This window comes from Condylura cristata, unplaced genomic scaffold (genome assembly GCF_000260355.1).
Source record: "Condylura cristata isolate star-nosed mole 26May11 unplaced genomic scaffold, ConCri1.0 scaffold00005, whole genome shotgun sequence".
Lineage (NCBI taxonomy): Eukaryota > Metazoa > Chordata > Mammalia > Eulipotyphla > Talpidae > Condylura > Condylura cristata.
The window spans coordinates 67,526,186-67,540,802 of NW_004567106.1; the positions used below are offsets into that span (position 1 = coordinate 67,526,186).

The window sequence follows — 14,617 nt, forward strand, 5'->3', positions numbered from 1 at the left end:
CAGCAGGCATCCTCGGGCTCCGAGGTCCCTTCAGCAAATCCTATTGCAGCACCCAGGCACAGAAAACGAGGCACGCCCCTCCCCCACTAGATGGCACTGAAACGCCTGGTTCGCGATTTTCAAAATGCAGAAAGGAGGAAAAAAAAAAAAGACAAAAAGAATATGGTGGAGGTGCGCTCCTCCTGGGAGCACAGGCCGGCTTGAGCGAAGCGGGGTGCCAGACACAGTCTTCTCCCCAGGGCAGACCCTTCCGCGGCCGTGCGGCCCTCGACTTTGGAGTGAGGGTGACAGCGAGGGGCGAGCAGTAGAGAGAACGCCCGCCCTGGGTTTCAACCCGGGAGGGAGCGCCCAGCTTTGCGGCGCTGTCTAATGTGAGCAGCGGGAGGGCTGGGAGGAAGCTGGGCTCGGGTCCACCCGTTCAATGTCTGGGGTCCCGCACTGCCTCCAAGGACCCCCCCCCCCAGAGCCTGCTACCAAGAGAAGGCCACGTCCCGCACCCAGGTTTCAAGGAACGATATTCTCCTCTCCTCAGAGCGTGCTCCTGAGCCTCCTCAAAATATCTATTGAATACCACCCATCTCCCCCATCTTATCCTGAAAGTACACGTAAAAAAAAAATAATTTTTTTTTTAAACTGAGGAACGAAGCAGAGACAGGTGGAGGGTCGTGAATTAGGGTTCTCTGGACCAGGGTTGGGGCTGGATTGGGCTAGTGGTCATCACCTCGCAGGATCCTCAGCCCCGGGGTGGAAACGCCAGTAGCTAGCAAGGTAAGCACCTTGGCACTCTGACCCAAACCAGGGGAGCATGGAACTCACTCAGCCCCTTTGAAGGCCGATTCCTCAATAAGCAGTCTTTAAAGAACTGTGGTCGATTTGAGGGAATTTTCCACTATTGAAAAGAGAGGCCGGAGACAGAAGCAACCTCTGTAAATTCATAATAATGCACGTAAACATGCTACATGCCACACATATGTATATGTGCATAAATATGGATGTGGCCGGGCACATGCCTATCTAGACACCATTGACTTGCCTGGTCAAAGAATACGGCTTAGACATTTCATGCCTGTGAAATGGTGCAGTTTATCTTTAAGGAGGCCAGAAAAATAAGAGATGAGGCTCACGTTGCACGGATGACATCACTAGCTTTTGGCTGCGCGCTCTGGGTTCTCGCCTGTGGGTTTTAGCCAAGGCTGCAGCGCCCGGCGCCCGAGCAGTGAGCGCGGCAGCGGCTTCTTCCGGCGCCCGCACCCGGGCGATGCGATTTCCCGAGCCCCCGGGGCGCAGCCAGGGCGCACGCTCCCCACCACCCGCCGCGCCCGCGGGGCCTGGGAGCTGCCGCACCTAGGGTGGAGGCTGGGAAGGGGAACTGAACGGCTCGGCCTCCCTCCCCCACCCTCACCCCATTCACCTCGGCTACCGCCGTGAGCCGGGAAACTGCTCGTGGGACTCCGCGACCGGGATCTCTGCACGCTGCCGAGGGAGGCGGCATCGCCGCTCCTCGGTGGGCTGCGAAGAAAATGGTGCAATCTGAGAGCGGCTGACCCCAGCTGGGCAGAGAGGCTGACCCCAGTTGGTGCTAGAGTGCCGGGCTCAGGTGGCGGGTGAAGGGGGGCGGACTGTTTTGAGCAGCCGGGCCGGGGCCGGGGCGGGTGTTTGCTTCGGTTCCTGCAACGTTTCTTTGCACCTGGGCAGCACGTTTCCGGAGCTACCCGGGAAGCAGAAGTGAGGCGGCGGCGTCGCGGAGCGGCGCATCTGGAGGAGAGGCCTGGTGGACACTCCCGAAGCAAGAAGACGGCGCTGGGGAGAGCGGCCTGACGCCCGGGCGGCTGGAAGCTGGGCGGGCGCTGAGCTGCTGCCGCGCGACCTGTCCATGGTGTTGAAGGCTCTGTGCGCTGTGTCCCGCGCGCCCAGCCGCGCGCCCAGCCGGGTGCGCCTTCCTCGGCGCAGGCCGCCCTTTGCACCTTCCAGGGGCCGCCTGGTCGTCGCAAACCTTGGGCCAAGACTTGTCCCGTAACGCTGTTCGGGTGACTGCGCCGCTGGCCCGAGGGGCCGCTTGAATGGCGAGGCCGGAGGCAGACGACCCAGGAGCTCTCAGGGAAAGGTCGGCGGCGACCCGGCGCCTGCGGCCCCTTCTCTGAGCGCAGCTCGGTTCTCGGCCAGGCGGAGTAAAGGACCTGCTCGTGACCAGAGAACGTAGGTTTTAGAAAGACCCGACTCAGAGAGGAAGAGCATTTCTCCTCTTGCAGGCCGGAAGGGGGAGAGTCGCTGAGAAGGAGATCCAGGCGGGACTCAGGGCAACCGGCCCAGACATCTCGAGGTTTCCTCGGTGGACCGGCCGCATCGCGGGTGTTTCACCCCCCGTGGTCTAACAGCGCCTGCAGAGAGCCGCCACCCTCTCCCCCCACCCCCCGACGAAAGCCAGGCGATCGGTCCTGTCTCCCTGCACAAAGAAAGCCCGGTAGCCCCTCCACCGCCGAGGGTACTGGTATTTAGTTTCCGGCTGGAGGGGCAGCGGTGCCCGAAACCCGGCAGCGCGCGAGGCGGCGGGTTCGGAGCGGTAGCTTCCTGCGGGGCGGGAAGGGGCGGGAGGCGACCTTGCCCAGCTAGCCGCCGCGGGAGGCTGCCCCTACCCCTGACGATGCCCAGGAGTCCGCCGAAGCATCTGGGAATCAGAACTTTTTAGGCCCTCGCGCGCATCCCCGCAGTCCCCGGGCCGCGCAGCGGCAGGCAGGCGGGGACCGAGGGGGCGCCGCCGCACGAGCCCCCCTCCAGGCTACCCCCCCTCCCGGCTCGGCTGCCCGCCGCTTTGTTCCGGGCGCGCGGAGGGAAGGCGAGGCTGCGGCGGATCATGCCCATGGTGTAGCCGCGAAGCGGAGGCATGGCTGCCGGAAGGTTACTGCTCTACACGGGCCTCTCGCTAGCGCTCTGCGCCCTCGGCATGCTGGCCGTGGCCATCTGCTCGGACCACTGGTACGAGACGGACGCCAGGAAGCACAGAGACAGGTGCAAGGCCTTCAACACCCGCCGGGTCGACCCTGGCTTCATTTACAACAACAACAACAACTTGCCGCTTCGGGCTAGCCGCTCGCGTCTGGATCGCTGGGAGGGTAAACTCCTCCGGGCCCGGAATCGCCGGCAGCTCTTCGCCATGAGCCCGGCTGATGAGTGCAGCCGGCAGTACAACTCCACCAACATGGGTCTCTGGAGGAAATGCCACCGGCAGGGCTTCGACCAAGAGATCGCCGCCCTCATTCGGAAAGGTAAGCGCGAGCGCGAGGCGTGGCGCTGCGGAGAGGCCGGCGCCTCCAGGCCCGGCTCCGCTCCACTCCCTCCCCCCGGCCACAGTTCGTCTGGGTCTCCTGGCTTCTGGCGTCTGGTTCTCCAGCCCCGCCAGTCCTTTTGCAGTGACCAGAACTTGCCTCGCCACAGCTGGTGGTGGACCATGGTGGAGGCTTATTTACCCGGCCCCTTGCGTCTCTGTTGGGATTCCCGTGGAATCTCACGGTCCAAGGTTTTAAGCCAGGACCCTCCCTTAATTCGTCTCAGAAAAGGCAGGGGATTCATAATACTGTGCAGAGAAAGCCCGTTAGGAATGATGTAGGGGGTAGGCAGGCTTCTAATTGTAGTCTTTATTTTATACGTTCAACTGCTTCACCAAGGAACGTTGGAAATGCCTTCCAGAAAAGGCCTTATTCATGCTAGCAACGTTTGTGATAGTGCTGAGTATACCCGGCATGGTGCAGACATTGGTCATATAAACATCAATAAATCACAGCCCGTGTCCTAGAGCAGCTGCTCAAAGCCTGCTAACCAGCAGCACCCTATTTTGAAGGATACCACAATTCTCTTTTTTCTCCTTTTGAGAAAGTGCTTGAGGAAAGTGATGGGGGCATTGAATATCAGCAGGGTCTGTCTGACCAGCAGGAAAAGAGCAGCTCCTGAGGTAATACCAAAGTGGACACATCAGAGAAAAAGATACCATTTTCAGAAAATTTATATAAAAATACTTAAGTCTATCGAAAATAGAAACAAACCAATTTGCTAATGATAAATATGTATTTGCTACTTTAGTATGGTCACACCAATTTTACAAAGTCTGCTCATCTGATGCAATTTGTAAATCTTGTGTGACTGATACTTTGGGGACCATCGTGTTCTTTAGCCCACTGAGATTGTGTTTGGATGTATATGAATATTGCTCTGAAGAAGCATTTGTTCCACTGTAAGGTGCATCTTGGAAGATGTGGTGCAAATTTATGAGTTTTTTTTTCACCCTCATGTATCATTCCCTTCGCTAAATAAATGGTGATCCCAAGGTAGAAGTGGTATCTGCAAAGTACTGTGATGTTTCTTAATGTTAGAATGCAGGTGTGCAGCTGTTTCAAAAACTAGTTTTTGTGAAAATTATGTATTTTGTTTTATAAAACTGTTGACATTGATTAGACAAAATGTTAATGTGGGAAAAGAATCATTTGTTTAAGATTGAGAAGCAGTGATATGGTCTAGGTGGTGAGTTTAGATGTAGGTGAGCTGGTCCAGGAAGAGAATCCATCTTAATGTTTGTTTCGTAGCTTCTATAGAATGATTAGGGATTGCAGCTGATTAATGTGAGAGTGTTGATGCTGTAAACACCCCATCTGCTTTACGGGTAGGCTCCTGGCAGAGCCGGGTGACCCATTTGGAGCTCCACAACTTTGTAAAGCTGTGCAGGAGATGGGAGGATTCTAGAAGAGAGCAATCTGGGTTTGGGTTGAGGAGAAGGAAAACAAGAGGAAGCAGAATAGTTTTGACCATGGTGACTTTATAACAATTTTCTCATCTTCAGATTCACAGTGTCTTTTTATCCATCATTTTCTGCTTTACCTAAAACTGGAATGCTAGGAGGTTAGCTAAATGTGGGGAAGAAACATTGGTAAGGTATCACTGGTAACACCGGTAAGACTTGCTGAAGGACATTCTTGAATCTTTTTCTCTATAGTGTCTCTTAGAACATGACAGTAGCCTTCTGTCTGGTAGTGGGTGACCCCACTTAGAAAAGGGACCATGGAATTGATGGCTTCTGGTGTTTAATTGAGGGCTTTGATTCTATGTTGTCCTGCTTGGAAATCTGACTAGAAAGGTTGACTTGGTCTGTACACCAGAGGGATTGGTTACCATAGTGACATGTTCTTCCGGTGAAGCTGGAAACACAGTGACAGGGAAAGGGATAGGGGAAGAATGCACAACATTTTGACTTCGTATCGACTGATTTTTAATTGCAGCAACAGAAAATGGACACGGCACAACAGGGGGATTGAATACACTGATACCTAGAGTTGGCAGGGAGTTGCATTTCACTTGAACTAATGGAAATGCTGTTCTCGTCACCCAGAATACAGTGATCACTGTCAGCTGCAAGCACCCGCTTACCATGGCCGTTTCTGTCCATTTGACATTCTTGTTAGTTATTATTGAGATAGATGGCACGCCAGCCTTACAAATCTGGAGAGACTTAAGGTCACTGTCTTCATCTTTAACCTCAAAGCACAATCTTTGAAAGCCTGGTCTTCTTTTTGTAAGCAGCAATAGACACATTTTGGTAATTAGTGCATCTTATGTTAGTTAATTCAAAACCAATCCATTAACACATAGAATATAATCTCTGGACCTAATCCATGCTCTCTGTAGATGGGCAGATTTTATAAGAAAGGTAAAAAAGAAATTGATATCCCTGTATTTAAATTTAGGGCATCTTGGAGACAGTTATTTATCTCACAGTATTCATTAGTAACCTTGAAAGATATCTTAGACCCTTGTGTGTGAGTTTTTTGGGAAACATCTTCATAAATTAGGTGTTGGGCAAAGGAGAAGGGAAGCCAGAGAAAGGATTGTTTAAAACCCATCAATATTATGGGAAAATAGAGACTTACCTAAATGATCATACAGCTCCAGGGAACTCAATCATTTGTTACATCAATATTCATTACATTAGAAAGTGCAGCCTGTGCATTTTAAAATATGACAAAGCCACATAACTAATGGGAAAACAAAGTCAAATCTCTGTCTGATTTGAAGATAAAATCCTATGGATTCATGTCCTGCTGTCACGAGTGTCCCTAGAAATATACATTTTTGGTCACTGTGTGTTCATTTGTTTGTCTTACTGAATTAGAAGTTTCTAGAGGGCAGAGAAGATAGGCCTTTATAAAGTACATCCACCAGGTGCATAGTGCTCATACAAACTAGGGTCACGGAAACGTATTCATCAAGAGCTTATTCTAATTGTTGGAACGTTTATGTGGGACTCCAAATAAAGGATTAATAAGAAAATTGTGGTGAAAACCAAATCACTGTCATTCTCAGGGTAGGCTAATCTTGTAACAGATGCTACATAACAAGGGAGATTTCTTTAGCAAAAGCTTGGCTAAGGAATAAGGGAAATACCATTCTTTTTAAACATATGGCATTGAATAGACACACAATCACTGTTGACATTAGCTACAAATATAAATTATTTCTTTCTTGGATGTAGGTTTGGGTGAGGGTGTAGCGAGAATTCCATATGACTGTGTCCATGATCGGGTCCTGGTATCTTCTTCCTTTTAAACTTCATTCATGTAGCCCTAGTAAGTGAGTCCTGCAAGTACTGGGGACAGATGAATGGCAGGATCGATCAGTTTCTATAATCCAAGAAACTTCCAGACCCTAAGGAAGAACACCTACAGGTAGGATTGTATTCCAGGGAACTCTGAGGCAACATGTTTGTATATTCCTTGATTTGAACTGAAATATTATAGTGATAAAATAAATAGATCTTGCATTGAGATTCTGAGGAATTTTTTATTATGTGAAAATATGCTTTATAACAGAATTTAACCTGTATAGTTCCCATAAACATGAATGGTTGTCAGTATTCTGAAGCTCATTTTAGTAAAAACATTGCATATATTCAAGTGAATCATGTACTCAGCCACCATTTACTGCACATGTATTATGTGATGGGCACTAATCCCTGGGACGAGGGATGAGCAATACCCGGCACTTAACATACCTTCCGTTTGTTATCCTCAGAGAGTAAATAACTACAGGGTGGCGAGAGGGGCAGAAACAGATTTAGAGAAACAGAGAGGAGGCAAAGATCGACAGGGTTGGCAAAGGTAAGGTGGGGAGGGACTTAGTAAGTGTTGTGCAGAAGAAATGAAATTGGAACAAGATTTTTGATGAAGTTTGGAAGTGGAAGGACATGTTAGGCAAAGAGCTGACATGCACACAGTCATGGAGATGTGAAACAGTGGTTTGGTCTGAGTGTTGACTTCCAAGGTGAGGCAGAGGAGCAGACCAGGAATGGAAGAGCAGCCGGGGATTGTGCTCTTAACTCCCGGTAGCTATGGTGCCCAGTGAAATGACTACTGGTCACCCATGGCTGTTTATATTTAAAATAACCAGTGTTACATCGAGTAAACATTTCACTTCCTCTGTCTCCTTGGCCACATTACAATGGCTCAATAGCCACACATGACCATTGGCTATCTTATTGGATAGTGAGATGATAGAACATTACCATCACCATGTACAAGTTCTGTTGGACAGAGCTGTGTGGAGTCTGTTGCCTCTGAAAAAAATAAGCTTATGGTTTGTTTCAGACGAGGGTAACTCAATAACTTGGATTCAGGGTTGAGTATATCATTCTACACATTAAGAAACCTTACTACTTGAGTGTTTTAGGCAGAAGGTCTTAGTTCATGGTTGATTATACTGAATTTATATTAAGATTTCTATCTTTGATTCACAAAATAATCACATCCTTCTCTTTTCTCTGTTCCTTTCTCCAATTCCATAAAAAGTAACTGGTGAAGTTGACAGGCTAGGAAAAGTTAAGAATAATATTTACCAAACTTGGTGTCAGACATTCCTGTATGTGTTAGAGTTTATACATATTAGCTAATTTATCCATGGTGCTCTGAGGTGGGTGGTATTATTATTATTATTTTAAGATTTATTTATTTTATTCATACAGAACTGGGGTACAGGCCAGAGATGTGGAGGGTGAGAGAATTCACCAGGACAGAGTGGGGAGCAAAACAGGCAGATCAATGAAGTACACTGCTGAGGGGAGCAGCGGGAGGGTCAGGAGAGGTCTGCCGCACCATGTGGTCACCTCTGGGGCAGGCGGGGATCGAACTCATGCGGAAGTGGCTTGAGCTTCTTAGTGTAGTGCTTTAACCCGCTGCGCCACCAGGGAGGGCCTATTATTATTATTTTTAACCCCTAGATTGATACATTCAATTCTAGAGTTGAAGAAGCTGAGGAACATAAAAGTTCATTAACCTACCAAGTCTCATGATAAGGAAATAAATGTGACATGGTTCAAAATCTGGCTCCAGGACTAGGAATGCACCCCTGGCCCTATACTGTTCCTATAGAGCTGTTAGTACTGGCCTAGTGGAGAAGAGGCTGGTATATTGATTCCACGAATTGAAAAAGAAAAGAATGTTAGAATCTCACCCAGATGAGACCTGCTTGAGCACTTCGCCTCAGCAATGGGGAGGAGAACATTCTAAGGGGTTCACAAACTGTGCTTTGAGACCAGTTGACAGAGCTCATATACACATTGTCACATGAATTTTGGGCACTTATTTTGTTCACCATAGTAGATGCTGAGGTTATAGGCACAAAGCACAGACTCGCTGTTCTATAAATATTTAGAGGGTCTACGCTCTGGGTGTCATGGAGAAGCTTACATCCCAGGGGGTGAGACAATAAATAAACTTACATGACATATAAAAATAACATTCAAGAAACAAATCAGTGTATGGTAGTAGATGGGGTAGTGAGTGTCTGTCTCACTACCTGTCTTTCCCCGTGGGCAGCACCAGCAGGAAGATGGACAAACCAAACAGTTCCATTAGCTTAGGTTGTATTAAATGGGAAGGATTTACCTACTCACCAGCAAGCATATGCAAACACTTTGGTCTAGGCATATAGTCTCTGCATAGCTGGCGTCTCCATTCACATTGTTTGTGTGCCCAAATGTACACACATTCTTCATCCCGCCTCCCCTCCCTGGCATGATAAAATACAACAGGTAGGGAGAGCTGCCAGTTAGGAAAGAAGCTAGATACTCAGTGGGCAAATTTGGGTGGGAGAGAGAAGGTGGGGTGAAACACCTTTGTGTGTGTGTGTGCAGATCTCTGCTAAGTGTTGGGGGAGAACAGGAAGCATAGTGTGGTTATGCTCAGAGAGCTTACATTCTAATTCTGGTTCCCTCAAGTTCATTGTCATATGTGATTGGAACAAGTTCTTTCTCAGGCCACATCTGCATAAGCTGGATGCAGAATGAACTGCTGAGGGAACTCAGGGGTGAATGCTATTGAGTCAACAAAGACAGGAGCCTTATTTCTGTTCCAGAAGGTTGGTTAGTTTATTCTTTTATTATAGTGTCAGTAGGATCAACTAGAGCATCGATTCAGTGTATTCCACATGGGATTGCCAGTTTAAAATATTTCCTCCCTCTTTGCTATTAGTAGGTAATTCTAGGCCTTCAGGGAGAATTAGAAACACATTCTGAGGTACCTTGACCCTCCCACCCCCACACCACATGAGCATAGACATCTACATGTTAGGTGGCAGAACCATACATGTTTATTTAGGTGAAGATATTTTTATAGTTACTTGCCCCAAACAGCGGAGGGAGCACATGACTTGGTAGGTAAATAGTGAAAGAATATATTCTAACATGGTGGTTGGATGTCTGCTTTGAGAGAAATTATGTTTATTGAGGTAACATTGGTCTAAACACTGTATCTGTCACACTCTGCAAATGTATGTATCACACCACGCCCACCACCAAAACCCCAATAATCCCCCACTGCAGTCCATTGGGTCCCCACACACCAATCTCCTGTTTTCGAGAGCATGCATGCATTCTTAAAAGGACTTTATTTCTACATATGTAAAAACAATAGGCTTAGGTTATATAAATTTCACACTCTTGCACACTCTTACATTTGATGAGAAAGTTAAATTTAGATGACAGTGAGTAAGAAATAGGCAAATGGTTGAGAGAAGGTGGCAAGAGAGGAAGGGATAACTAGCCTGAGCCAACAGGGAGAGATGGAAGACAAACGGCTAGTTTCTTCTAGTATTTTTTTTTCAGTTTTATTTATGTGTTGTTTACACTGTTCATTTTTGTACAATGTCTGATTTCTCCTCTCAGATGTTGTGCCCATAAGATTCCCAGCACCAGGACACCCATGGACCATCACCACGGGCTCCTGTTTTGATTCCTTTCCTTCCTCTCTCCTGAAGAGTGTCTTGGATTTCTAGTTTGCCTGCTAGTTTTGCCTTTTTTTTTCTTGATCCCTCGTATGGTTCCCGTGTTCCTCCAATACATGGAACCACCCAGTAATTTACTTTACTTTCTGACTTATTTCCTTGAGCATAATCTCTTCCAGCTCCATCCATGTTACTACAAGTGGCAAGAGTTTATCTTTTATGATTATTGAGTAGTGTTCCACATAGTACTTCATTCTACAAAGTAATGTTTTGAATTGTTATTCACTCCTATGTTCATTATAGCACTACTTACCAATTCAAAACATTACTTTGGAAGTAATGCTTTTGTGTTTTTTGGGTAGATTCCTAGGAGTGGAATTGTGGAGTCATGTTAGGTACATTTTTTAGTAATTTGCAGGTCCTCCACACAGTTTTCCATAGTGGTTGGACTGACTTGCATTCCTACCAGCAATGTGAAAGGGCTCCTTTTTCTCCACATCCTTGCCAGCATTTGTTGTTGCTAATTTTTAAAATATGTGCCATTCTTACTGGTGTAAGGTGATAGCTCATTGTGGTTTTGATTTGCATTTCCCTGAACTGCGAGTGGTTGCCTGCGATGGATAATGACAATGATGCCAGCGTCGTTGAAAATTACTAATTAATTTTGCGTTGGGGATCTTGTCTAGTCCCTCTTCTCCCCACCTTTGTCTTTCAGCCCTTCAGTCCTTCTTTCAAGAGGCAGGGATCGCTCTCAGATTCTTATAAACCATATCAGAGATAGTCTGCTTGGCAATATTTAAAAATGACAGCAAGTAGAAATAGAAGTCAGGCAATGAACAGGTGATACAAGGATGAAAAAAAGTTTGTTGTTTTGGTAAATTCGTATACAGAGATGGTATTAAAGGCCCTTTCCTGGAGTTGCTGGGAACCTTCTACAGGTGATGTTTATTCTGGTAGAAGTGGCTGTGGGCCTTCAAAGAGCTTTGACAGATTCACTGCTTTTATGGGCAACTGCAGTATCTCAATTATTTCGATTGATCTTTATTTTTTTTGGCGTCACAGTATTTTGCCAAGAAAAGCCAATTTACTTTATATTAGGTCATCTTCATAAATTTATATCATTTCCTGCTTTTAAAAAAATGCCCTGCTGTTCTATATTCTGCACCTCATACCTCTGGACACTTGATTTGCTCTGGAGCATCTCTCCTTCAGCGTTGCTCTGAATTTCTCTTCACCATGATAATAGTAATTCTATTTGGGCAAATACAACTCTTGTTCGCCAAGGTCCTGCCTTCTTTTTGAGACCTGGATAGGACAGGGTTGTTTTATTTTTATTTATTGTTTTAGCATTTATTTTACTTATGCATCCAAGAGCTGGGGTGTAGACCAGAGGTATGGGGGAAGTGACAGGGTTCACCAGAGCAGTGGGGACCAAAACAGGCAGGTTGATTGAAATCCACTGCTGAGGAGAGCATCAGGAGAGAGGAGAAGTCTGCTGCGCCATGTGGGTCAGCTCCCTGGTGGGGGATCGAACTTATGCTACAGTGGCTGCCAATAACTTCATTGTGCTGAGACTTAACCCCTTGCACCACCAGGGGGGCCCTCAGGACAGGATTGTCTCTAAAGAAACCCTGTGCTTATGTGTCAAGTGGAACAGCAGTGGAGAGCGGTGGCTGCCTGGGCATGGGGGTTGCCGCTGCCAGCTGGGAGCCTGGCACCTTTGTCCCTGTACTCACGAGGACATCAGACATGCCCAGGAGTGTCCACAGTTTGTCATCACAAAATACATAAGCAGAGGGGAAAAACTTAAGTAGCATCAGACAATGGAGACTAACAGGATATATTTAAAAAATATATCCCAAATGTTTCCAAATGGGTAAACCTCACTACTTGAGTGAAAAAAGCAGGGTGCAGAAGGAAATGTAGAGCATGGGGCCATTAGATGAGGCTGTAAGACACAGAAACTAGCCCTGATGTTTGTGGAGACATATTCATGCATACAGTAAGCCTGGGATGTACCAGGGCTGACGGACGCAGAATGAGGGATGGTGTTTACCTTAGTCGATACGGGAAGGAAAGGAGCCGGGAAGGTGCGTGCATCTGGTGATATTTCTTGTCTTAAATAAACAAACAAAAAAAGATCTCAAGCTGATAGATGCATACCCAAGCTATTTAGAAGGTTATTAGCGTGCTGACAAAAAACATTAACATTTTATCCTTGTCTTGAAGGCAGGCTTTTTAAAGGAAAAGTCTTGGAAAACTTTGAATGTGTATTTGACTTTTTATTTAAAAAAATTTTATTTATGCATACAAGAACTGGGTTACAGGCCAGAGGTGCAGGGATGGGAGGATTCACCAGAGACAGAGTGGGGAGCAGAACAGAAAGATCCACTAAGTACACTGCTGAGGGGAACAACAGGAGACAGGTGAGGTCTGCTGTGCCCTGTGGGTCAGCTGCCTGGCGGGGGATTGAACTCATGCTGCAGTGGTGCTGGAGACCTTCATAGTACAACACTTTAACCCCTTGCACCACCAGGGCAGGTGCTGTGATTGACTTTTGTAAGCAGTGACAAGAGGCATTTAGAGATGTAGAGAATCATGTAACCCCGAAGCAACACTTTTCTGGAAGTAGCACATGGGGAAGATTTAGAAAGAAAGGCATTTTGTTTTTATTCCCTGCTGATGAAGAGCTTTAAAATGATTTATTTCTGAGAGAGAGACTAAGGTACACGTCATGCTCCCCTTTGTAAATTTCCCGTTGCTTATGGAGGAAAACCAAGTGTTCCAAAGGTCAGAAAGCTAAACTAGAGCCTTGCTTTTAATGAACTTGATCAGTGACTGAACTTGAGATAGAGAAGCCTGGAGACACAGTGTGGGATGATCCAGAGACGGAGCAGAAACAAAAGCCTAGGGAGGCTTTGAACCCTATGGGAGGAACTCGGTGTGAACTAGGAAAGGAAAAGCTAAGAATTAATAAGAAGAAATCAAAATTGTGCTTTAATTTAATATGCAGTCTTTATATCATTTTTGACACTGAGAAAATCAGTAAGGCCCAGTAGTTTTATTATTGATGAACAAGGTAAAGATTGTTGATTCTAAAAATTATGATGTCAGCCAAGAACCCTAATATTATGAAAAGGATTTGTTCCCACTCTATGCAAACTATACCTGGAAGAGAAAATTCTCAGTGGGGTGTTGCACAGGTTCCATGTTGACCTGATCTTGTTTTTAGACACCAGAGCTGGACCTGAAGTTACTAGGGAATCCTGACAGCCCCAAGGGGTTGACTTTAGGCCTGTCGAGGCAGAGGAGATTCTGTGCTGTGTTTCAGTAATGCAGGAATGACAAGTACCCAGCAGCTGCAGGTCTGGGCAGGTCTGGGTGGGAGCTGCTGTACTCACCATGCCCCTAAGGTGAGAAAAGCAAGTCAGGTGGACACAGCCTGCACTTCCTGAGGTGAAGAAACTTCCACTCCGGGAAAGGCTGGCTCAGTGTTTCTGACCGCGCCCTCTCTCCTTCCTCTCCTTCCCAGAGTGTGACAGCACAAACGAAGCGGGGTGGCTTTGCCTGGCTTGCTTGCTCCTTGCCTGCCTTTCTGTTCTCCTGTGGGTTCATCTTAAGGCCCCGTCCTCATGCAGGGTCCTTCTCTTTGGGAACTTGCCTCTTCTGACTTGGGGCACCCTTGCTCCTGGTCTGTCTGTCTCTTTCCTTCCTTCCTCTCCTTCCCTGACTCTTCTTCCTCAGGCTGCATGGGTACTGTCGGGACCCCTCTTCTTTCCCAATCTCCTGGACAGCCTTATTCATGTCTCTGGTCACTGTCACCCTTCTGTGTGCCTGGCTTGGCCCCGGGAATCTCCTCGCTTAAACTTTCTACCCAAACATCTCGCCTATTGGATGTCTCCACGTGGCTATTCCCCGGGTCCGGAGAGCCTATTTTCTCTTCTTAGAGTCATTCTTCTGTCCTCCCCCCAACCCCCAATCTGGGGGAATGAAATCCCTGCGAGCTGCTGGCCCAAGCCAGAAACTTGAGCATCATCCTCAGTGCTCCAACTCCCCTGCTCTCCTCATCCAAGCAGGCAGCAGCTCACTTTCACCCCTGGTACTTCGGGGCTCGACTTCCCAGGGGCTAGGGATGTGGTTGCTGTTGTAGGTCCTGGTCCCCTATACTCTGTGGCATTCTCTGCTCCGTCCCTGTTCTCTAATCTCAGCTCTTGCCAATGCTTTCTATGGAGAGTGGTTTTTCTTAAATGGTAATCTAATCACATCATCACTTTGCTCACAACCTTTCAGTGACTGCCACCGCCTACCAGTCAGGATAAGGTCCATTATCTTCACCATGGCAATAAGCTCCCCATCCCCC

At 47.3% G+C, this 14,617-nt stretch overlaps 1 protein-coding gene across 1 annotated transcript in view; it reads left to right on the top strand.

Annotated features, from left to right (window-relative positions):
- Positions 1-1,138: 1,138 nt before the first annotated feature.
- TMEM178B (transmembrane protein 178B) overlaps positions 1,139-14,617 on the top strand; it is a 310,923-nt gene continuing 297,444 nt past the window's right edge. The window contains exon 1 of the mRNA XM_004677091.2: positions 1,139-3,263. Within this exon, the coding sequence (XP_004677148.1) occupies positions 2,882-3,263 (382 nt within the window). The 5' untranslated portion in view covers positions 1,139-2,881. The remainder of the gene's footprint in view (positions 3,264-14,617) is intronic.